The sequence below is a fragment of the Conger conger genome, chromosome 12, assembly GCF_963514075.1.
Source record: "Conger conger chromosome 12, fConCon1.1, whole genome shotgun sequence".
In the NCBI taxonomy this organism is placed as follows: domain Eukaryota; kingdom Metazoa; phylum Chordata; class Actinopteri; order Anguilliformes; family Congridae; genus Conger; species Conger conger.
Genome location: NC_083771.1, coordinates 42,810,950 through 42,837,181, shown reverse-complemented (window position 1 = coordinate 42,837,181; position 26,232 = coordinate 42,810,950). Strand labels below are relative to the sequence as shown.

At 45.8% G+C, this 26,232-nt stretch overlaps 1 protein-coding gene across 1 annotated transcript in view; it reads left to right on the top strand.

Annotated features, from left to right (window-relative positions):
- arhgap24 (Rho GTPase activating protein 24) overlaps positions 1-26,232 on the top strand; it is a 103,968-nt gene that overhangs the window by 35,669 nt on the left and 42,067 nt on the right. The window contains exon 3 of the mRNA XM_061215672.1: positions 1,188-1,275. Within this exon, the coding sequence (XP_061071656.1) occupies positions 1,188-1,275 (88 nt within the window). The remainder of the gene's footprint in view (positions 1-1,187; positions 1,276-26,232) is intronic.

The window sequence follows — 26,232 nt, the reverse complement described above, 5'->3', positions numbered from 1 at the left end:
TGCTTGAGAGACACTGGACCTCCTCATCTGTCCAAATTGATTATATTGGATCCTACAAGTTCTCCAGGAGCAATTAATAATGCATCACAGTCATGGCTAAAATGCGTATCTTTTGTAATCTAATATCTCGCACAGTCTATAAATGGACCCATAGCGTCAAAAGATCGCAAATGCCAAGTTGGCTATAGACTCTAGATACTCATTCCTCTGCATGGACTATTTGTTCACATAAATGCCCCGTATTCCTGATATTTTCCAGCTCTGATATCCAGAAAACCAATCATTTTTCACAACTAATCGCTCCGTATCACATAAAATAACGCAGTGATATTCTTACTGACATACACATTTTCAGGGAGACCATCTATAAAATATAAGACATTCTTTTCTTCCTCATTGTTGTCCTGAGCATGTGGAAGTCGGGGGAATGGGATATGTAGACAGGGGCACATGTTGGTGAGGTATGGTTTTCGGCGCTGGAGAAACTAGAGCAGGGAAGAGGAACTGCAAGCTTCTCCTATCGAAAGCAGTAGTGCCCTATTAATAGCTGGCAAGGTTGTGTTGGGGGGGGGGGTCAGAACATGCTGATGTTATGACTATTTAAAGTAGGAGCTGGAATGGTGTCGGAGACTGATCTATGAGTTTAACATGGCAGAACCAGCTGAGGAAGTGCTTTCTCCATAATAACGCCACTTTGTCACGTTTGATAACAACTCAGTTCTGTCAGCCGCATCTCCTGGGACCTATACGCAAACCTAGAGCTGGCAGCTCGGTTCATATTTCTCCCTGGGTTTCACACGTTTCAATTTCATGCACGTTTCTTAATTTCAATCTTTCGGTTTCTATGCCCACGCGCACAAGCATCTGCCACAGTGTATCTAAAGGTGAAGGCGCTCCACAAATGTAAACATTACCCTCCGCTGCATGAGATCTCTGCTTCCTGTTTGTCGTTTTGGCCCACATTAACGTTTCCACCTACAGTTTTCTCCATCTCACCTCGGAATCATCAGGAACATGAAAAGACATGTATATAATTTTATTTAATCCTGTAGATTACCAAAACCATTCTTCGGCCTTAATGTCCCATTTATATGATATAATTTATTATAAGCACGTATTTATTAATGCAATAAATACTATTTTTTACAAATATTTCTTTCTACCCTTTTCTTATTTCCTTCCTCCAGGGAATGATTTTCTTACCTGGGAACAGAGTCACCGAGCACCCAAACAATGGTGAAGAGCCGGGGAAGTTCCTCTTTGAAGTCGTTCCAGGTAGGGATTAAGTGGCACGCTTTGCAGAGCATTTTCATCATCGCTCAGGCCCCTATTCCAAGGACATCTCCTGACTGCCAGCCAAGGCAGAATGGGATTTGTTTAAAATCTAATCCAACTCCCAGAGGTTGTGCTTTAGGAAGGTTTTGACAATTCCAATTACCCGAAATCCACCTCACACAATCACCGAAATGATGGCTCTGAACGTTTCTGTTGTCTTTGCAGTGTTTACTGACACTCGGTCTTATTTCAACATTTCATTTTAACCTCAAGTCCTGAGGTCCTTCAGCAAAGAAAGCTCTTTCAGAATTCAGCTGTGACATTACGGGGGTTGGATAAATTGCATTTACATTTGGGAAGTGAATGTTGTATTTGAGCATTGTAAAGGTTAGAGGAAATGGGGTGCCTTTGATGTGTTAAGCCGGTGAGAAGTCCGGCCTTTTGGGACTCCATCTGTCCTTCTGGCCTGTCAGAGAACTTTGGCAATGATGGTGGCTCTAGGGACAGCCTAGATGGGCAGGAAATAGATAGTAGTTGTTTGGCAAAGATGGCCTTGGCATTCTGTGCACTCGTACCTCCATTGTTGATAGGCCTCTCAACAAGACAGCAAGACCTTTAGGTTGGTGGGCGTTTTTGATTTGTGTCATCTTGAGATTGTTTAATTGGTCTACTTTTTATTCCGGAAGTGCTTTCCTGAAGCATAGCCAATAGTCGTAGTCTTCCTGACATACCAACTAAACTAGAACGGACTCAGGCCTAGAATTTCTCAAATGTGATGTTTTTCAGTCTAAAGTTTGATTCCAAAATGAGATGTCCACCATTTAAAGAAGTGGCACTCTTCACAAAACGATTGCTCACATAAAACCAAAACTCTATTAGTCTATGTTAGTTATATCCTTTACTTGTAAAATGATCATATGTCTGAAGTTTGTAACCTCTTTATTTTGGAGTATTGAACTTCAGACAAGATTTTGTCCCAAAATGGATATAACCTGCCCTCACCGTTTGAAGACAAAGACCTAATTGTGTTCATATTCTCCTTGAGCAACCACACAGTAAAACACACTCTCATTATAAATGACCGTATGTTACACTGCGGTGTCCTTCCTTGAGGAAGTCCTTTGACTGACAGGTCGCAGGCTATCACTAGCTTGTATTGAGATGCTATTTTCTCACCGGGTGATGTCGATAGAGCACCTATTGGCTCTGCCCGGGGGTGAGTGCGCTTAACAGTGGGAGAAGAGCCCCCCCGGCTGCCGGGAACGCTGATGAATGGAGGGGCCGCGGTGGAAAGGGGAGTTGGGTTTCCCGGGAAGAGAAATGCCGGGAATGCGGGCCCCGGGACAGGATTTCAAAACAGGGAGACAGCTGGGGGACGGCGCTCAGCTGGCCGGGGGCCGGGGGCCGGGGGCCGTGACCGGGCCCGAATCGATCGGTCTCGTGTGCGCAGAGTATCAGCCGTACCCCGCCATCTCCGCCCCCGCCCCCCTCCTCCATTCCACGCCGTGCTGCTTCACCCTGGGCCTCGTGCTGGAACCACTCGGACCAACGACTTCTTAAATCCCTGCTACGAGTTGGGAGTGCTCGTCGAATCTGACGTGGCGCACTCATACGTACGACTCCTTCGTATGAGAAAAAGTACAAAACATTTCTGATAAGAATGCGAAAATGTTCTTGTTCTGTTCCGACTCCTGTGGTTGACTGAGAACACAGCAGTGTGCAATACAGCAGTATTTGTAAAATGCATTTACGTACACCAGCAGACAGGAAGCATTGTTTAAGCAGCATTCTTTCCAGTCTTTTTGTCCATGTAACTTGTGGAGCCAAGCTGGGGGCTGCTACACTGTGCTCTATCTTTGTTTTGGAGGTTTGTGACCTTGCTGGCTATCTTGGTTGTTTTGCTCCAATCTGCGACGCTATGAATTTGCTGGTTGTCAAGGGAACTCTATGGCCTTGTGCACCGCGTTCCGTTTCTTGTGAGAATGTTTCTTGCGTATTTCCCGTCTGAAGCGTCCCTTACCCTGATGTTTTGGGGGCCGCTATTTTCCCTTCTTCCATTATGTTTTACTGGAGCATTGTGTGCCAGTGCTTCTTTACTGCCTGTTTATTGTCCATTTCTCAATAGCTCCCTTCTCCTCCTGACAAGTCCTCTGGTTGCAGCGGTTAGCCGGGAATGCACTTTTGCTGTTCCCTCTGGGAAAGCTCTTTCCCCTGTGTGTCATTGGGCCCACCCTCCTTTGCCAGCCCACAGTTGGCCTTTACGCTGTGAGTGTGTGTGTGTCCACGTGTGTGTCCACACGTGTGTATGGATCTGTGAGCACACCCGTACGTATGGATCTGTGAGCACAACGTTACGTATGTATCTGTGAGCACTCCCGTACGTATGGATCTGTGAGCACAACGTTACGTATGGATTTGTGAGCACACCCGTACGTATGGATTTGTGAGCACAACGGTATGTATGGATTTGTGAGCACACCCGTACATATGGATTTGTGAGCACACCTGTATGTATGGATTTGTGAGCACAATGGTACGTATGGATTTGTGAGCACAACGGTACGTATGGATTTGTGAGCACAACGGTACGTATGGATTTGTGAGCACAACGGTACGTATGGATTTGTGAGCACACCCATACGTATGGATCTGTGGGCACACCCGTACGTATGGATCTGTGGGCACACCCGTACGTATGGATCTGTGGGCACACCCGTACGTATGGATTTGTGGGCACACCCGTATGTATGGATTTGTGAGCACACCCGTGTGTATGGATCTGTAGGCACACCCGTGTGTACAGCATGTAGGCAAGCCAACAGCTCTCCTCACACACAGGATGCAGCTCTGTGGCTTCAGACACACCTCCAGCTCCTGAAGTGTGAGCGGTGCTCCTGATGAAAACCAGCTCCGCTCAGTCACTCACAGAGCGATGTGAAAATGTGAAATCCTTTCCCAAAGCAAAGGAAAAACACATTTCCCAGCATATGGAAAACTGACACGCTTGCCTGTCAACGATGTATGAATGATTACCGCCATTGTTCACAGGGGCACTGGAACACGATGCCGCATGCCAGGGAATTAGGACCCAGTGCCAGGACGGTGGGGAGGACCGTACATATTACTGTTGGCACTGATGCAAATGGATTACTCACTGGAAATGTCTCAGTTTAATGGCGCACCAGTGTTTTAAATCAGTGCAGCACAATGTGCTTTAAGACATTTTATGGGTGAGACCATTACCATTATAAATGATAACTGGCAACTATAAAAGATGCTTTTTGCTGAATACAATTTCCTTTTTGTTGGATGTGTGTCGAGAAATGGCAGAGATTAATTCCAGTCTGACTGAGATTAAATATTGATGCTTGTCCCACTTGTTTCCGTTTGGTATTTTTGCGTTAATGTGTGTGTAAACAATGGTCTTTCTGGGATGTAGCCAAACACAGCAGTTGTCAGTTGCTTTAGTTCTTTGCCTTCGCAGTTGATGATATCTGGAGATTGGGGCCTATCTCAGTGTGGGCTTCAGCTCTGAAGGTTCAAACATATGCATTTTCTTCAAGCATACATAGTTCTGTTTCCTGTGCATCCAGACCAAAATCTCAGAGGAATGTCCATATGAAAGATTTTCTTTACATTTTCCATATGAAATTGTACATGAAAGTATTAGGGTGAGAGCTGAACCAAGAGTAATCTGCTTTCAATACTGGAACAGTAACCAGATAACAGTGTATTTGCAGTTTCCTGGTTCACACTTCTGTACTCCCCCAATGCCCCAGATACGAATACAGACACAGATAGCGTAGTCTTCACTCACTCAGGAAGCACAGTGACATTAAGCATTAAGCGTTGACGCTTTGTTGAAAGGTTCTTGATTCCCGTAGCCGTCTGTTATGTGTTTACAAGGAAGGGCACCACCAGGGATTTTGTGTCATGAAAAGTTCTCACAATGGGCCCCACCACCCCAGAAAAAACGATGTGCTAATATTTTGTGATTAGGGGCCCTAACCTGACTACCCCACCACATGCCACCCCTGTTTACAACCGTAATGTTTCGAATAATTCATGTAAATTAGTATATTTAATCTTCTTCAAATCACATGGAGTCAAGGACATTTGTAAAAATGTGAAATTAACTGAAGCCGTACGTTTAGGACCTGCTAATTAGATGTGAATTTGTACACTGTGTCTGATCAGCATGTTAATTCCTCTCTAAGGCAAAAGCATGAATTCAGCATTCCCTCACTTACTTCCATTATTCTTGTTCATTAAAATGTAATTTCCGACTCTTTTCTAACCTCACAATGACTGAATGCATTGTGCATAAACATTTCCACTGTCATATCTGCCTAATTGACAAAATGCCCCTAATGCAAGTAGGTTGCAGTGTACCTCCATTATAGATTCATTATAGCTCAAGCATTAAGTTGATATGGTGACATGCCGCTGGCTTTATGTGAAGTTGTTGCTCAATTACCGGCGATTTTTATTACTACAGTGTATGCGCATCATGATGAAAAAAAACTTTTTGATAAAGTGTGAATTTATAGTCAGCAAAAGGTAATGTTGTGCTGCAGGGATACTCAATCTTACCCAGAAAGGGCCGGTTTGGGTGCAGGCTTTTTGTTCCAACAGAGCGGTTATTCACCTCATTCTACTGGTCTAGGTCTTTAGCAAAGACTCTAATGGTTGATTCGTAGAATGAAGTGTGTAACCGCTCTGTTGGAACAAAAAGCCTGCACCCAGACCGGCCCTTTCTGGGTAAGATTGACTATCCCCGTCGTACTGCATGCAGCAGCATGGACGATACGGGATTTATATATTTATTTTTTTGAAAGGACGGTGAGTGCGGCAGTAGGTCAGCGGTGAGTAAAGGCAGCAGTGTGGCGTGACGGTTAGGGAACCCGGACTTGCGGCTCTTCCATCGGAGGTTCGGTTCCCACACGGAGCTGCGCTGCGGGACCCTTGAGCGGAGTACTTAGCGCGGGCGGCTTCTGTAAATATCCAGCTGCGTGACCGGAGCGTACGAAGAATGTCAGCCATCTTAGCTCGCTCTGGGTTAGGGCGCGCGGGCCTTCTGGTGCGGCGCGGCTGTTATTCAGAGCCGGGATTCCTCCCGCGAGACGGAAGCCGCGTGGTTTTGAAGCGCACCTGCGCGGCACGCTCTGGGAACCCGCCCGTGCTCGGCTTCCTGCCGGAACAGCCCGAAAAAAAACCCAAAAAAAAACGGCTGCTTCAGCGTTAATTGAAGTTTAATGTGCCCATTCTTCGAGCCTGATGTTGTGCGCTATTATTTTCACCCTTAGTTACGGCTTAATTACGGCCAGGCGGGGAGTATACATTATCTCGTTTGCAGCCAGCCAAATGACTTGCGGCCCTGGCAGACGGCATAAAACACGGGATCCCCCCGTACCTGACCGATTTACGATGGCGGTTATTTTATATGCAGCTTAATGTGCAGCGGTTTCGCCCAGAGGAGAGGAGAGGAGAGGAGAAGAGAGGAGAGGAAAGGTGGGGGTGGATGGCATCGTCAAGGTCAGAGACATAGTTGTTCCACCTCGACCCACTGGGACGAGGTGAGCCAGCCCCCGTGGATCCACCGTACACAGGCATCAGTCACCCTCGCGATCCCCTCCCAGAACTCATGGCTCCCCTCGGGTTTCAATGTTTAATTAGGGTGTGAGCGTTTCAGTTTAAGTTATTCCAGCTTGTCTCTATGCGAAGATTTGGTGTGTATTAATGGAAATTGGGGCACACGTGTATTCTTTTCAATGTATCACTGATTGCTTAATGTTTCTCAGTCGGATCATCTGTGTTAAGAAGCACTTAAACGATGACTAAATGCGAATAGCATGCAGGAAAAGCAACTTCTGTCTGTGTATTCATCGAAATGATTCTCACCGATTACTAATTTGGTTAAGGTTTTTGGGGGCTGTCATCAGTGACATTCAGCGACAGATTTACAGCGGTGACTCAGAACAACATTTTCTCTTCAATGCTGAATTTTATCCGTCATGATGGCCTGTGTAGTCATTTCCTTCAAACTTCAAAAACATTCATGCTCCAAATAGCCTACTCTACATTCATGCTTGGTACGCCATCACAGGAAACATAAAATACACTTTCATGTGGTGCGTGTAACAGATGAGCTATTTCTGTAAGTGCTCAGAACACTGGTGGTGAAGCAGTAGTATTGACTCAATGAACGGGGCGCTTTTAGTGTTTATAAGAAAACTAAACAAAATAGCTGGTGACTATGGTACAAAAACAGTATTTTACAGCTGTTTGGTCTGTAGTACATACACTCAGTCACCACTTTATTAACTATTTATTATTACGCACCATTTTTATAACTTCATTTTTCTATCCTCCATTATTATGACTTATTTCTTAGACTTCCGCTACTATGGGCCATCCATTTCAAGGTTTGAAGTGTGATGTTTCCTGCACACCAATGTTGTAATGCCTGGTTATTTGAGTTACTGTCACCTTCCTGTCAGCTTTGACCTGTCTGGCCATTCTCCTCTGACCTCTCATTAACCAGGAATTTTGCTCACAGAACTGCCACTCACTGTTTTGCGTTGTGCATGAAAATCAGAAGATCAGTAGTTTCTGAGATATTCAAATCTCTGTCTGGCACCAACAATCATTCCACGGTCAAAGTCACTTGGATCACATTTCATTCTCTTTATGATGTTTGGTCTGAACAACAACTGAACCTCTTGACCATGTCAGCATGCTTTTTTGCAGTTCCTGCTACATCATTAGTTGAAAATATGAAATTATTCCATTTTAAGAAACAATTTATATATTTATATGCACATGTTCAGGGAAAGTGAATCTCACATAACACATAGTCATTACATAACCAGATAAAAGTTGTTTGGCTCTACTGATATCACATTGCAATGCAGTTTATCACATGTTCTAGCATGCAGAAAATAGATGTTGTGCATGTAGCAATATCTTTAAAAATGTACAGACCTTATTAGAAAGAATTTATAGAGACTGCAAGGTGTTGGACACATATTTACCTTCATTTGAAAATATACACTTGTTGGATCTTATGGAACGACAGCTTGTTATGCATTCTGATGGAGATTGGGTGTGCGGTGGGTTTAAACTGAAAGCACAGATTAGCTCGTCCCTCAGCATGTGAATGTGGATAATGGAGTCAATGGAAAAGCACTAGCAAGGGATTGCTGTCTGGAGGTGGATTAGCAAACAGGAAATAGTAAACCCCTTATTTTCTCCAGGAATTTCCCAGACACTGAAATCATTTGTATTATAATCAACTATTATTATGATTTTTTAAATATTCCAAACAAATACAGTCAGTAATTGCAACAATTTCTGCCAATGTTCTTTGGATCTTTATGGTTACTAATAACTAGATAAAATATACATAGACCTCTTGGTTAAACATTTTAACTAATAAATCTGAGCAAATTCCCTGCTGGTACACTGGAAGGTAATTGTTTAAGTCTTGTGTTTGGATTAGATTTAGCCATTTCCATCTTTTAAAGTGGAATGACACTTTTGAAAAGGCATGGGGGCACATGATTATCTCCCTGTGCCTTCATTAGAGTGGATGAATCAGATCATCACAAAAAATGAATGACACTTTCATTGTTACATGTTATCTAGCAAGGGTAAATGGCAACCATTAATCATATACGCATAGTTGATATTGCTTGTAATTGCGATAAGTTATTTATTTATTTATTTGTCTATTTTATTTCTGTGTGTCTTTGAAATCGCAATAGTGTCTTTAACCCAGGTCGTTTCTCAGGTGTTAATGAGGGAACGGAACACAAGGGTTAAGTTTGAATGTCGACGTGAGCAGGCTTTAACACTTAACGCGGAGACTTGACTGACAATTTTATTGGGTTGAGAGAGCACCAATAAATTCATCTCCCATCATTAACACAGAGCAATGACACATCATTAATCACATGTTTGGCAATCTGTGAACCATGATCTTGTTTTAAGTAAAAGGCTCCTTTCACAGTAGCAGGTTCAGAATAGGGAAACTAAACGAGTAGCACTGGACGGTGCAGAAATGTGGATTGGGGTGACCTTTGAACCCTACTGAATGGTTGGCATGGCGTTCTGGCGTCTGAGCAGGCTTTGCCCCGGGCGTTCTCCGCATGCGAAAGTAAACGTAATGTGCCAGAAAACCCAAGAAACAATGAACAAGAGATAAATAAGCCAGATACAAAGATGTACAAAGATAGCAGTGCCTCTCTCCGGAGGAAAGATCTCTATATATCTATCTATCTATCTGTCTGTACAGCATGCAGAAGGGGTTTTATGAAAGTAAATGTGTGTATTTCTTTAATATTTACAGGAATACCTATTCATGGCTTTCACACAATCATTCTTTCACTGCTCCATGTCTCACTCCAGAGGGGGAGACATGCCGAGGCTGGGATCGCTATCATCATGTGGTCTCGGCTGATGCATTATTAGTGCCACGGAGATGAAGAGACGCATTTATAGTAGTTATCATATATCAGCTTCCTGTTAGCAGTCTGTGTGCTTCCTAGGGAGAGAAGCCCCAGCTCACTGTTCCCAGAACACGGATGAGTGCGATAATGCTTCTGGACCTCACGGGCGGGATTGTCATAACCTTTCCCCACCGTTTCATTCCCCCCCTTTGATTGGACGGCCGGAACGACAGCGGGCTCAATTAACCCGGCCATGGCGCTCCTGGGATCGCCCCGCGGAACGTGTAAATGATGAGTCCGTCCGTCTCACGAGGACGCCGGTGTCATGGCGCGGTGCGAAGTTCATCTGTAATCGCAGCCATCCGTCACCGCGTGAGGGGCCCGGCCGTCGGGGGCTCCGCGGAGACGCTCCGCGGTAGCCGGGGGCAACGCGCCTTTATCGCCGCACGCCCGCCGTCTGCGTGTCTGAGGCCCTCTAACCGGGAGGGGAGGGGAGCTGCGTCCGCGTGACCTCTACTCCACGCACGACTCGCCGGGGGGTCGATCGCGGATTAGAGACGGGTATCCGCTGTGCCGGCCGCAGACCACCGCGAGACAGCCGACCTCCAGTTCCCCTCTCCCCATGGCCCCTCCAGTTCCCCTCTCCCCATGGCCCCTCCAGTTCCCCTCTCCCCATGGCCCCTCCAGTTCCCCTCTCCCCATCTCCCCTCCAGTTCCCCTCTCCCCATGGCCCCTCCAGTTCCCCTCTCCCCATGGCCCCTCCAGTTCCCCTCTCCCCATCAGCCCTCCAGTTCCCCTCTCCCCATGGCCCCTCCAGTTCCCCTCTCCCCATCTCCCCTCCAGTTCCCCTCTCCCCATCTCCCCTCCAGTTCCCCTCTCCCCATGGCCCCTCCAGTTCCCCTCTCCCCATGGCCCCTCCAGTTCCCCTCTCCCCATGGCCCCTCCAGTTCCCCTCTCCCCATGGCCCCTCCAGTTCCCCTCTCCCCATGGCCCCTCCAGTTCCCCTCTCCCCATCTCCCCTCCAGTTCCCCTCTCCCCATGGCCCCTCCAGTTCCCCTCTCCCCATGGCCCCTCCAGTTCCCCTCTCCCCATGGCCCCTCCAGTTCCCCTCTCCCCATCTCCCCTCCAGTTCCCCTCTCCCCATCAGCCCTCCAGTTCCCCTCTCCCCATGGCCCCTCCAGTTCCCCTCTCCCCATGGCCCCTCCAGTTCCCCTCTCCCCATGGCCCCTCCAGTTCCCCTCTCCCCATGGCCCCTCCAGTTCCCCACGCCCCATGGCCCCTCCAGTTCCCCTCTCCCCATGGCCCCTCCAGTTCCCCTCTCCCCATGGCCCCTCCAGTTCCCCTCTCCCCATGGCCCCTCCAGTTCCCCTCTCCCCATGGCCCCTCCAGTTCCCCTCTCCCCATCTCCCCTCCAGTTCCCCTCTCCCCATGGCCCCTCCAGTTCCCCTCTCCCCATGGCCCCTCCAGTTCCCCTCTCCCCATGGCCCCTCCAGTTCCCCTCTCCCCATGGCCCCTCCAGTTCCCCTCTCCCCATGGCCCCTCCAGTTCCCCACGCCCCATGGCCCCTCCAGTTCCCCTCTCCCCATGGCCCCTCCAGTTCCCCTCTCCCCATGGCCCCTCCAGTTCCCCTCTCCCCATGGCCCCTCCAGTTCCCCTCTCCCCATGGCCCCTCCAGTTCCCCTCTCCCCATCTCCCCTCCAGTTCCCCTCTCCCCATGGCCCCTCCAGTTCCCCTCTCCCCATCTCCCCTCCAGTTCCCCTCTCCCCATGGCCCCTCCAGTTCCCCTCTCCCCATCTCCCCTCCAGTTCCCCTCTCCCCATGGCCCCTCCAGTTCCCCTCTCCCCATCTCCCCTCCAGTTCCCCTCTCCCCATGGCCCCTCCAGTTCCTCTCTCCCCATGGCCCCTCCAGGTCCCCTCTCCCCATGGCCCCTCCAGTTCCTCTCTCCCCATGGCCCCTCCAGGTCCCCTCTCCCCATGGCCCCTCCAGTTCCTCTCTCCCCATGGCCCCTCCAGTTCCTCTCTCCCCATGGCCCCTCCAGTTCCCCTCTCCCCATCTCCCCTCCAGTTCCCCTCTCCCCATGGCCCCTCCAGTTCCCCTCTCCCCATGGCCCCTCCAGGTCCCCTCTCCCCACGGCCCCTCCAGTTCCCCTCTCCCCATGGCCCCTCCAGTTCCCCGCTCCGCTGCCCAGAATTCACATCGCCCCTCCTGGTCTTCGCGATATGCTGACCCACACATAACGAGGGAACGAACTGAGGATTTATGAACAAATATAATGTGGGTATAATTTGGTCAGTGTGGGGTGTTGGGGTATAATGCTGTCAGAAGGTTAGGTAATGATAGTAATGAAATTAAAGCAGGATATATGTACATAGGTAGCTAAATGTGGCAGACATGTTTATCAGTTTAGTTCTATAGCAGCAGGAAATGGAACTGAATTTTACTGTTAAGTTTAAGTTTATATATTACTTCAGTTTAGTCTGGATGCAGTATGCGTCTAATTGAAATGATGTTAAATAAAGGTTGAGACAATTAATGGTTAATATTGAATTTGTTTTGTCTCATTCTTTAGATGAACCTAACCTAATGTCTAGTTGGGTAGTGTTATAATTGAACGTTATACAGTACAGATGTAAAATAACTGGTGTTTGTCACTACTTATTCATACAAATCTGTCTGACATCAGGCTCCACCTATTTGGCCATTGTTTCTACAGCTGTAATAAGCTAAATTCCATCCATCCATCCATTATCTGAACCCGCTTATCCTGAACAGGGTCGCAGGGGGGCTGGAGCCTATCCCAGCATACATTGGACGAAAAGCAGGAATACACCCTGGGCAGGTCGCCAGTCCATCACAGGGCACACACACCATTCACTCACACACTCATACACTCATACACTCATACACTCATGCCTACGGGCAATTTAGACTCTCCAATCAGCCTAACGTGCATGTCTTTGGACTGAGGGAGGAAACCGGAGTACCCGGAGGAAACCCACGCAGACACGGGGAGAACATGCAAACTCCGCACAGAGAGGCCCCGGCCGACGGGGATTCGAACCCAGGACCTCCTTGCTGTGAGGCGGCAGTGCTAAATTGTTGGAGATTATTACATTCAGGTGATTAGATAAGTTGGTATTCAGACAGCTCACCATCTGAATGCCTTCCGCACCACAGTGTCAGTCGCTTTACTATGAAAACACCAACTGAAGCCGGCGTGCAGCGAATTGTCATCCGGGTCCCACTGAACGGCCGGCGCACAGAGCTGGCTCATCTGCTGCAGGCTATTTCTGGGGTGGCAGTAATGCACGAGGTCAACGGTCGGCACCAGAATATCCCTGGACACAAGTGCCGTAGCCACATTCGTCAGTCATCAGTTTCAGTACAGCACGGAACATCGTGTGACTTCCAAAGCCGGGAGCGGTAAAGGAGTTTTTCATTAATAATGGTCTTTTAAAGTGTTTAAGAAGGTTTTTTTTATGAATAATGATTGTTTGTGTACTCTATATGTTGTCATGATTCACAAGGGCAAAGGAAGCATTTTTATATTTCTCAGCAATTAGATAAATACGTTTAATGCATTATTTTATTTCTCCTTAGTATTTTCACTTCCCCTGAGACCATTTTAATGCAACAATCCCAGTCATTAATTTTGCAGTAACAATTTTAAGGAATAATTTCCTTTTTCATTAATAAAACAGCAGGATAATTTTGGTGGCTATTCTTGGGCCTTCCTTTGGGTGCACCTTATGGAATATCTAACTTCAAGGAAGAATAATAATAATAATGATAACTACTAACTACTTCATTTTAATAATGAAGCGTAAACAGTGGCCTCTCATTCTGGTCACTTGGGGGCGACATGGCTCAGGCAGTAAGAGCGGTCGTCTGGCAGTCGGAGGGTTGCCAGTTCAATCCCCCGCCCGGGCTGTGTCGAAGTGTCCCATGACAGCTAACCCCCAAATGCTCCTGACGAGCTGGTCGGCACCTTGCATGGCAGCCAACCGCCGTCGGGTGTGTGAATGTATGAATGGGTGAATGAGAAGCATCAATTGTACAGCGCTTTGGATAAAGGCGCTATATAAATGCCAACCATTTACCATTTAGGACAGTGAGCAGCAGTAATGCAGCAGGCAGACAGCTGCTTTCCTCACGACCTTTTCGCGCAGGCCTCCGACGCTGTTATCATCAGCGAAGAACGCGGCGGCCCGGAGACACATTCCCTCTCATTGTGCCACAGCGACGCTCTCTCTTCCGTGGCATCTAAATCCCTCTCCATAACGACCGGGAGATAAAGAAGTCCAGTTGCGGGGAAAATAAAGAGGCTAAAGTGAACCATAGGAAAGGAAAGGAAAGGGGGGTGGGGGGCGGTTGGGAACATTGAAAAACAAATTCCAGCCTGGCTAAATCTGGCAGATGCTGGGAAACGGCTGGAGGGGCCGCTGGCATCTGGGGTGCCTCTGCCCAGCCTGGAGAGCGGGGCACAGTGGCCCTTTGTCCCCGCTCGCTGTGACATCACTGGACGGGGGCCAGGTGTGCGTGGAGGGGCCAGAGAGCCCGGGTGGGACGGGGGACGGGGGGACCGGGGGGGTGAGACATGGGTACACAGGGCACCTTCGTTTGACAGCGCCCTCAGTGCCATCCCCGATGCAGAAAAGCTACCTTTCCCCCCAGGGTTAGTGCGCACAGAGTCACAGCAGCCAGGCCTGAGAATGAGATTCACGATCCCCCCCCCGCCTCAGGGGGAGAGGAGGCGGGAATAGAGGAGGATTTGTCACAACATGTTCCGAACTGGAGCTTTAGAAAACGCCCCGGTGTTTTCGGTGGACGCGAGGTCACGCGTGTGCTGTGGGCATCTCCATGAGGACGGCTGCTGGCGCTGCCGAGGGAGGAAAATCTGAGGCGACACAGACACAGAAACGCACAAACGCCGTGTAGAATCCGGGCGAATCGACGGGGCTCTCTGTGACATGGACGGGCAGATGCTGCAGCCCTTAGTGCGCGTTTTGATGGCTTCGTAGCCCGTGGTGAAATGTGGTTCGGCGCTTCCCTTCGGCGCGGATGTTTTGCCGTTCTTCAATTAACATTGTAAATGGGACCTTCAGTGGCCCAGCTCTGGCCGTCGTCCAGTCAGACAGAACGTACAAACACTGGCAGAGATTTCCTCCCAGGGGTCCTGTGTGGTGAGTGCTTCTGAATAAACACAGAACAGTTGTAAACGCACTGCCTCGTAGGTGATTTTCACGTGGAGAAAAGTGTTATCGCGGTCTTACGTAAAGTGCGGTTATCGGACACCGAAGGCCCGCTCAGGTGCTGGGGAGGATTCAATACGGTCAGGAATGTTTGGACATGGGACAGGCATGCCCGCACACGCTGGTCCAATCTGCGTATCGTCCCCAAAGGCCCGGAAAGTTGTTTGCCGGAAACGAGCTCCGTCGCACCATTGTGAAATTAGATAAGGGAAGGTACGCGGGGATTATGTGACTGAGCGGTAGGGCCTGATTCTGCAGATCTGGCGATGCAGTTGCAGCATTTCGGCTGGAAGGCGGTCGGGTTTCACGCACGTATAGAATGACTGGGGGCCAGTCACTGCAGGAGGTCGTCTTGAACTGCGCACACTCTGCTAGCTGAGGAGGTGTCGGGCGATGTGCTTACACTGTGGAAAGGCTCACCTCAGCATGTCTGCCTCTGTGAGAGCAGCCGGGGAGAAGCTGTCAGCTTACCCGGCTTTTTACAGCACTTTGTGCTTTTACATTTTCAAGGGTAGGGTTTTGCTTGAAAACTGAGACGCAGCTGAGACGTGATTTTCCATTGTCACGTCCAAAATGTTCCTGTCTGAGCTCAAAAACGAAAAAAAAAACGAAACAAAAGAAACCGCGCTGCCAGTCCCAACATCGCCTCTCGAGAAAGTGTGTGTTTGTTTACTGTTCCGCACAATTCACAAATTTACTAACGCTGTTCTTCATGCTGACATAATCCTGCAATATTGCGCATCATGAATGAGTGCTCCAAATGCTGTGAAGCTGCACCCCACTGCTAGTCATAGGAAATGTATGAAAACAAACAAAAAATGTATGTAGCTTTTTTTACAAAACAAAAAGGCCAATTTTCTTTAGCACTCAGAATGCCCTGTGCAGCTCTTCTGAGGGGCCCATGTAACCGTGCTGTGCTCCAGTGTTCTGGCTGAAAGTGTTGATGCTGTTTGACCTCGGGAGACCTGGAGCCCAGGCCTGACAGTACCACTGCAACAGGCCATCAGCACACCACCGCAGAACCTCCAGGGGATGGAGACGCATGACTAACGCACGCTGCTAGTTCTCTTTGTCCCCCACCGCGCGGTGTTCTTGATGTTATTCCTAGTCGTCTCTTCTTATCTAGGATTGTATTGTTAGTTATAATGTACAGTTTACTTTCGTTAGACGAGGACAAAAATCACGACAATGGCTCCTCAAAGTGAGAAAGAACAAAGGGAGCCCAGAAAACGATCCTTCAAGCTCAACGACGGGAATATTACGTCATTCCGTCAGAGCTTCTACAGAGTAAATATCACGTTGCTTTGAAGGGTACGCGCCGATTATAAATCACCCCGTTGTGCTATGTGAGTATTGTATGGATCGCCTGGAGGTATGTGTAGTGTTCAGCCTCATTCAGCCTTGTGTGATAACTGTGTGAAATACCTGTTATCACTGAACAGTGGAAAGGGGATATTTACTGCCTGAGCTACAGAAAGGTATGCAGACTTGTATATTCACGGCTGATATTAATCAAGGCTCACTTATATTTCCCATAGTCCTCCAGGGCAGGTCGAATCCTTGCTGACGTACGCAGAATGAGGGTATCGATGTGTGTGCCAGCGATGGGGTTCCAACTGGAAATGCTGAAAATGATCCGGATCGTCCTGCCTGTCTGAAAACAGGGTGCATTCAGGCATGAAAGTCAGGATTTTTGGCATTTATTCAAAGCGTTAGCAGTAGACTAGGGGATGAGAACGCCGCCTAAGGAAACCAGGGTGCAGGCCATTTCTCTCTTTAATAAAAAGTGGCAGTACTGCCATCATGTGGTGTAAGGTATAATAGCACATTCAACATAATGAAGAGTGCAAATAATTGTCTTTAAACGCTCTGTTTGGAACTGAAAAGAGAAAATATCATTTTGTGAAGTTTCTTGAAACACCACAACATGTATACAAGTGTCTAAGTAAATATGAAATGACATTGTACACCATGCTATCATATGTCTGCGATTGTCTCTAACTGCTCTTCACTAGATGTGTCAGAGAATCAGAGTTTACAGTGGTAGATAAAGCATTTGTTTTCAAATATTTCATTTTTTTCGACAGCGAATAACACAATGCATTTGTGCTTCCCATTTACATAGGCCGTTACCATTATGAACAAAGAAATATAAATTAACATTAACATTAAAAGTGGGCTCTCTGTACATGCCATTTTACTGCTTGAAATAGATTTGTTTTCTGTAAAACTGCAAAAGAGCACACCTACTGCAGGATACAAGCAGTGCAGTGAATGGGAAAGGATTTGGTGGTGAAAAATATATAGCCTATATAAATGGCAACTATTATATGAAGAATGACAAGCACTTTTACCACAGCAGTGTTATACACTCGCGTTTAATATCCAAATGGGACTAGTAAAGTTGGTATAGATAAATTACCTTGTCTTATAGTCAAAGATGGTGGTGGATTTATTGGAAGAGGTCCATTTATGATGGAGCTGTGTGGGAAGTGGTCAGAGGGACATGCACATCAATTTAAAGGAAGAGTGACTCATTCCAGTCAAACAGCTCAGCATCAGTCCTGTCCTGATGCTAAAAAGCTGGAAATAATTAAAAATACAAATGTAGTCTTGCATTAGCTGCAACCACATTTTGATGATTTTCGTCTGTACAAACAGAAACGCACTCTCTCCTTCTCTCGCTCACACACATACATACACACACACACACACACACACACAGCTTGGTGTTGCCCTCTTGCTTGAGGAAAAGCATTCAACATTGCAGCTGCTAACATCACTGAAAATATTTTGCACAATTTCGCTGCTACAGTAGAACTAGCACTTTTTATTCTTATTTTAGACTTCATAATCACATTTTCACACTGCTTGCACATTTGCGCACAGATGTAACCGAAAGAAGGCTGCACGGATGTCAAGGGGGGGTGACTCTCTCTATTTTTGAAGTTCTGCTCGGTCTTTGAATGTGGAATGTACATTTCTTTTTAGGCCACAGTTAGGGTGCGTTACGATGTGTTACTGCGAGAATAACAAAGAAAGTAGGCGGTTTTGAGTGATGTTTTTCTGCATTCATGAATCCCAGGACTGCTGGAATAGAAAGATAACTCGGGGATAGTGTGCATGAGGGTGCAAACCCCTGTTGGCCAGACTCTCTGTGACTACTGTGATAATGAAGACTCATGAGCCTTGTCCTATCTCTCTGTTTATGGCTGGTGGAAGAGCTGTTCCAGGAATCAATCCTGATCTGGAGTCAGTTGCTGCTTAGCAGGTTGTCACCACTGATGTGGAAACCCCTCCCTTACTGCATCCCACAGAGACCAGAACTGTCATTTAAGAGAGCCCCATCAACCAATCATCGCAGGCTGCGATGCTTTTCCAGAAAACTGCTCGTGTTTCGCTGACGATGTCATAACTGTGTCCCTGTTACAAGGCTTGAGTAGATGGTTAGTAATCAGCTGTGGTACACTGGCCCAATTGCTGTGTTTACAAAATATTTCACAAAATAAGTGTTCTTTCTGAACATTTGGAATACGTATGTATTTTTATGTTCTAGTGTAAGACATTTGTTACACTTTTTCACAAAATGTGAAGGATTAATATTTTCTGTAGTTTGGAAGGATGATTGTGCCTTGCAGAAATATCTTTCAGATGTCACTGTCATTGCTGTGTCAGCTGTGGTGGTATTAGCTGGCATAAATAATGGGGTGCTTCATAACCTCACGCACACAGAAATGTGTTTATATGGTGAGGTGTTTTTTTTGGGGGGGGGGCATAGGATTCAGTTCTTTATACAGCAGTTTGCATCTTAGTTAGCAACACCAACACCACTTAAATATCTTTAAGGTAACATTTTGTATTTTTGACATACATTGAAGGAAAGTGCTTCCAAAGTTTGTTTTTTATTTAATAATACATTATACAGTATAGTATGTTACTTTTTCCATCCCTTATAGCCCAGAACTCTTTGCTAGCACGAATTTGTCACAGTTTACATGGTTATGTTGAAACCGTTTTCTTGAATATGTATTTTGAGGGTTTCGGCAATCTGTCTCCCAGAGATATATGTTCCAGCTGGTATATAATAATAATATATGCTTTCCATGGGGGTGAAATGTTAATTCTAAAAACATCAAACATTATGCTGACAGCGTGTCTGGATAAATCACAAAATGTGCGTATATCCATCACCCAAACGGCATTGATATTACTAACAGAAATGCACCAGGGCTTAGCTCACAGGGTAGTCTGGTTCCCTCAGTAGAAGCAGTGCCTTCATTGGGCCAGGTTTGATGATGAGTAAGAGTAAATGGTAAATGGTTCGAATTTATATAGCGCCTTTATCCAAAGCACTGTCCAATTGATGCTTCTCATTCATCTATTCATACACACACTCACTCACCAACAGTGATTGGCTGCCATGCAAGGCACCAACCGGCTCGTCAGGAGCATTTGGGAGTTAGGCGTCTTGCTCAGGGACACTTCGACACAGCCCGGGCGGGGATCGAACCGGCAACCCTCCAACTGCCAGACGACTGCTCTTACTGCCTGAGCCATGTTGCCCCCAAGTGACCAGAATGAGAGTCACCAAGACCAATGCTTTACAGAGGCAAAACTTCACTTCCATAACCTGCTTTTAAAAGATGTTTTAAAAACAATACTATAAAGTGGCTGCAAAATGGTATAAAGGGCATACTATTCTAAGTAAATGTTCAAAGGTGGTAGATTTTGAGTTCCGGGGTCACAATTGTGGAGACAACATGTTTATTATATGGCTTTTAGAAAGCCATCCTTACTTTAATTAACGTGTAATTTTCTGCCACGGTTTATGACCTCTCGTTCCTTGGTTCAGGTCACCGCACGCAAATAACATTATGATTTTAATGGAGACCTAAAGAGCCTGGAGTTTATTTAATCCCACAGAAGTCATCTCCAGTACATCAGACAATGAATCACTGTCTGATCTGTAGCACTGTTTCTCCGAGCCAGCTATTGAGCACCACGATAGGCAATATGCTCCACGCACTGTCATAAATCATGGAGGCGGGACAGCATTAATATGAGCTCATAGCAATTTTCGTTCTGTTCTTCGCCGAGACTGTTTTGTGACTTTTGGTTAGAGCTTCACTTTGTAGACACAGGGGACTTTCTTCTGTCCCTGAGCAAGACACCTAACCCCCAAATGCTCCTGACGAGCTGGTCGGCACCTTGCATGGCAGCCAATCACCGTCGGTGTGTGAGTGTGTATGAATGGGTGAATGAGAAGCATCAATTGTACAGCGCTTTGGATAAAGGCGCTATGTAAATGCTAACCATTTAAAAAGTATTTCTGTTTCTTCTAGTTCAGCCTCTCAGTAATAAATGTTTGCCCCCCACGGCATTTCATTTTGAGGGGTGCATATCAATACAAGTGTGCTGTTTGTTCTGGCAGAGGTCCGTTTGAAATTGTCAATTATAAATTATAAATGGGTGGTATAGTCATGACTTCGATGTGTTTGATGAGAAATGCCACTCCTAATATCTGATCCTCATTTAGCCTAGGTTCTGGTTTCAGGGGTAACTTTGCCATGATTCAAAATGCACTTCTGTGTTCTACCTCATTTGTTAATTCTATAGAGAACAGCAATCTAGGGCATACAACAGACAGTCTCAAATTCAAGTTTTTCGTATAGTTTATTTGAAAATGATTTTTTTAAAAATGTTTTAAGCTTGTTTAGTTTTGTTCATGTCATCCTGCAGCCCCAGAATGCATTGCAGAAGTTGGGAAAAAGTCATCAGCCTGTTTGATTATTTTGTGCTGCATTCAAATACTGGACTTTCAACTTCAAATTGATTTCAAGCGAAATTGTGTTCTTAGTAATTTAGAGCTTCAGTACACAGTCAATGCAAACATGCATATTAAATGTTGAAGCTTGTCAGAGACAAAACCAACAAGTCTCATCTGCTGTCTGTGCACATCCATAATGTATGACATTCATAGAGGATCTCAGAGTTAGGCTGTGCCTACAAATTGTTGAGACAGTATCGACTTCCTGTTCATCAGCTTTGTTTTGTGTTCTTCGTCCTCGTGTCTGAAGTACATAAGCATAGCAGACAATTCTAAATCATTCATTTCATCTAATAAAAGCCAAAATACGTTTCAATAATGGATGTAAGAAACAATAAATATTTATGAAAACATTGGAAGTGAAGTATAGTGCCAAGGGAAATGAATGAGATTGCATGCAGAAAAGTCAGAAATTTCATTTGAATCCAAAGGGGAGGGGGGGGGGGGGGGGGGAGTGGTAGACTGTGTGCAAGAGTTCATTACATTGCTAATTTTCTTCAAAGCTCTCTTTGCAGAGCTGTTTGTAGTGTGCTATCAGAGAAGCACTGCTTTCTCATTTCTGTAGGCACCTTCACGTTTGCTGAGAGGGCAGGGGGTAAACTGCTCGTTAGCCTGTGTGCTGTTGCCTGCATTTTCTATGTGGTTAATAAGGACTTATCTCCTCGGGGATGGTGGGCTCAATAGCGAAAGAGCACAGATCTTCTTTCCCATAATCCACTGGGTCCACCTCCTCCACTCTGCCACCAGCACTTGGGACATCGCAGCTTGTGTTGCAGGGCGGGGCGTATGTCCAGCCAAGCGTTTATTATGCTAATTACATCTAAAAACCAGCCACTGTCCTGGAATTACTGTATGCAGTCAAACAGATGTAACGGTGTAATAATGGAATATGACCTGCACTGAGTCTTGATGAGGTAGGACGTGTTTTAATTAGAAAGGCTTTTGGGTACAGTAAGCAGTAAGCACAAGCATGTTTTGCATTCCCTTGCTTTTCCAAAATAATGGTAAATAAACCATCTTCGCCCCAACCAATATACCATGTTGGGATGGGGAAATTGTAATAGCATTCGTATTAGTCCGGCAACATAAGCAGACCTGGGCCAATATGTCATTGTTTTGGATAATACCTTTTCTGTGCTCGATTTCATGCCCGGTGCAATCGAGCAAACCAAGAGGACCAAAAGTATTTCATAGGTTCCCTTCTCCAATACACCAGACAAGCTACAGTAAAGCATAGAAAAGAATTTGAATGGAGAATCCAGGTCTGAACAAAAGATAGTTATAGACAATGCTCTCCATTACGGAGCGGGGTTGTGGGTGCCGGTCCCACCCATGCTATGGGCTACGTGAGGGCGGTGTGGGGCACGGGAGCAGGGCCAGGTATGAACGAGTTAAACAGCCCAGTCATCCTCCTCTTCACGAGCCGGCCTTCATGAAATGTCACCAGAGATTAAATTAATTGGCTGCCAGACTCATTCTATCTTGAAGGAATTGAAATTTGAGCGTCTTTTTTTGCAGTGGGGAAATTTCTTTCATCTTTATCTTAGACGGCAATGTGCGTCATCCTTTGGACTTTATGTTTCTCGGTTCGGGAACGATTTCACAACCCGCAGTTCTGTTAAGTGCGCAGAGTCTCACAGAACCCGTCCAGCTCAGAACACGGAAAATGAAGGGTTTGTCTGCGGTGGCGAGCGTAGTCCTCACAACGGGGAAATTATCTACACTCGTCTGGTTTCCATCAACATTTACCCTTTATTTTTAAACTGCGTTAAAAGCATTTGATAATCACTGAACCTGACAACCTTATTGAAGAAAACTAAAAAAACTTGCATTTAAATATCAATCAAAGGTTAAGGTTCAAAGTTGATTGAATCTGGGCCCTTTCCGATAAAGAGGGAGGAGAGATACGGTAGGTGTGCTCTCTGAACTGAGTGAATTCCGTACATCTGAGCACGGGTGAATTTGCCGTGTACTTTTGACTTTGAGAAATGAAACGGGATATTGGGAAACAATGAAACCGAAAATGTCCTCAAGTTTGCCCTCTTCTGAACCGTTCTGTGTGGAAACTGAAGGCCCCAGCAGACTCCCTCATTACTTTGAGTGTGCCCAGTGAGGGTACCCCATAGACTGTATAAAAATAGGGGTGACCACAGACTGGCTTTGTGTGCCCATGTAGGCCCCGGCGACAGAGCTGTCGCACACATCCTCCTGCTGTTGCTTTAAGGCAAACGACTTTCACAGCAGCCAGTGAGTGGTCTGATGTGTTTAACCGGTGGGGACCCTAACCTTCACCCACAAATCTCTCACAGCAAATGACTATGGCAGCATTTCAGCTTGTTTCATAAAAGGCAGAGCTGAGGTGGAGGAGGCCCGTTTGAAAGTTAAAGCATTGATGCGGGCGGTAAGAGCAGTCCTCTGGCAGTCGGAGGGTTGCCTTGCATAGCAGCCCATCGCCGTTGGTGTGTGAGTGTGTGTATGAATGGGTGAATGAGAAGCATCAATTGTACAGCGCTTTGGATAAAGGCGCTATGTAAAATAATAATAACAACAATAATAATAAAATAAAGCAGGAAATGCTTTACCTACAATGGATTGTTTTACTGTGTGAAATCAGGGCCCTGCAGAAAACCAGCTCAAGCTAGGTTTTCAAACAGCTGGTAGCTGGTTGACCAGTTCAGACCAGCTCTATACTCAACACGGTTTGATCAGCTCAAGCTAGGTTTTAGTAGCTGGTCATTTTAAGATGCTCATGGCTGCATAACACCGGGTTGTGCATGACAAATGATCACCTGCATAAACTAAGAAAGCTAAGAATGCTAATGCCCTTTGGCCTGGTTTAGCATCATGGGGGATGCTGAAAATCTACTGGTGAGAGCTTGTCTTGTGAACTCAATATATGATATATGCTGAATATACTGAACACGATACCTGTCTTATACTGTACAATGCCATATCTGGCCAAGAAAGGGCACTTTGGCTTCCAGGCTTAGCTGAATGTCATCTTCCGCTCACAATCGAACAAAAGCTCTCATCTCAGTCCCTGGCTGAGAACAAATGGATGTTTGCAAGTTTGTCTTCTACATGGTGTTTGACGGTTGGCTGCATATGTACGCTGGAAGAAATGTTTATTTGGATGAACCTAAAATTTGACAATTTGTTAAATATGTAAACATAAACATTTTAGGTCTACCCATTTCAACAATTTTCTTTCTTCTACCGTTTAAATCATGTTTGGTTAATTTGCTGTTTGATACCGCAAACTACAGTACAGTGAGTGTTTCTTGGCTTGAATGTACACATAGTTCTCTTGATTTTGGTAATAACAACAGAGCAATGATTGAAGTCTCAGGAAAAATGCCTGTTACAGCAGTCTGTGAAAAGCAGAATTAATTACATAGATTTAGTCTACCATTGTCAACAGCTTGGTAAAATTGCCTCTCAGAACACACGTATTTACAGTAAAATGTATTTTTTTTCATTGTGTATATTGTCAATGCAAGTATTAGAACATTTGTATTGAATCCTCAACAGCAAGAGGAGGTAAATTGCACATTGATTCATGCAGCGGCATGAATCGCTTAAATTGTGTTTTTTTTAATGAACACTTACTGTATATAACTGCTGCTGTGTGCTTGCTGTTGTATTCGATTCAGATTGGAGATCTGCATCGCACTGAACACACTCATCCGGACTGGTTCTGCTGCAAACACAGAGAGAACAAAGTTAGACTTGGCAGGAATCCGAAATGTCACCAAACTTGTACGGCTTTCGGAAAAAAAATCAATGGTGGCTCAAAAGGTGTCTGTTGCACCCAATTAATTCCCTCGATCATCCTGCTCGATGGCTCTGATGCTTTCTGTTTTCCTCTGTTGTGGTTTGTTGTTGTAATGTCCCTTTGAACGGAGAGCGAGGGTGCTGCAGATGAGCTATTTGATTGAACTTTTTGAAATTGAATCTTGCTTCACTGGCCACATATGGGCTGCCTTTAAACAAAAGCCATTACTTCAGCTCCCAGAAATGAAAGGTTGAGTTTTCATTTCATCCACATTCCGGGAGCACTATCGCACACCTGTCATATTGCTGTTTACAGGTCTTGTGAAGCTAATGGGGACAGGGATTAAAATTCTCTCTGATAAAAGGCTGTGCACTGGCAACTGCAGCCTTTCCAGAGAAGGTGCATGAAAAGCCAACACATTTTGTCACACTGCTATTTTATGTGAAAACATTTCTCTTTCTTTATAAAAGTTACATTTCATAGAAGTTTCAGAAACGTCTTAAAGCTGTCTGCATACGCACTATAATTGCGGCGCAGGTAATTGCAGTCGCCGTGTTGCTTTGGAACCACAATAACTGAAGCTTTAATTACGGTGGCTGACTCAAACAGCTGTTCAGAAACACATTTTTATTCTTTCAGAGGAGTTAATTGAACCGTCCTCTAAATGCCCCCAGCTCTTAGTACCCTGACTTGTTTGGTGACTGCAAAACTTTTTTCACCCGTTTTTTTTTTTTTGTGTGTAATCGTGAGAGAGCCGTGGGGCTGTGACTAATGCCCACCACACAGTAGTTTATGAGGTCCATTTGTCACAGGGCGTGATTGATTTCATGCAAAATCAGAAAAAGGCTAACGCTATCATGGCTGCAGAATGAAGCGGCCAGAGCTTGTGTGTGAGATGAGGTGACTCAGCGTGCGTGCGTGAGGTGTTGTCTTAATGAGGATGGGGTCCCTATAGCTTTTAAAACATTTTAGAGTTATATACTGTATGTCATAGGTTATTTATAGCGGGCGGCCTGTAGCGTAGTGGTTAAGGTAAATGACTGGGACATGCAAGGTCGGTGGTTCTAATCCCGGTGTAACCACAATAAGATCCGCACAGCCGTTGGGCCCTTGAGCAAGGCCCTTAACCCTGCATTGCTCCAGGGGAGGATTGTCTCCTGCTTAGTCTAATCTACTGTATGTCGCTCTGGATAAGAGCGTCTGCCAAATGCCAATAATGTAATGTAATGTAATGTAATGTATATGTTATATATGTTGTACTTTCACTGGATGGAATTTCAGACACAAATTTACTGCAGTATTATCATGTAGACGTATATATGAAACAAACAACTTTTTTTAAACAGCACTATTGCGCAAAGACACAAGCATAGCATAGTGGCTGTGACCATACAGCTACGGTATGTAGGCCACATCTGTACCACGCTACGATGTGTCCGTCATTCAGCACCCTTGTGGACCCCTGAGAATTTGATGGAACAAAGTTACAATCTACTGTGTAGACTTAATAGATGTTCCTAAAACACTAGGTTTTTTTGGTGCCTAGTATTTCAATTTATTATTTTAACTTGGTCTGCTCCTGACGTGCCGTGGACAATCAGTAGACAACACTGCATTCTTATATACAATTGTCTCCTATACGAGGTATTACA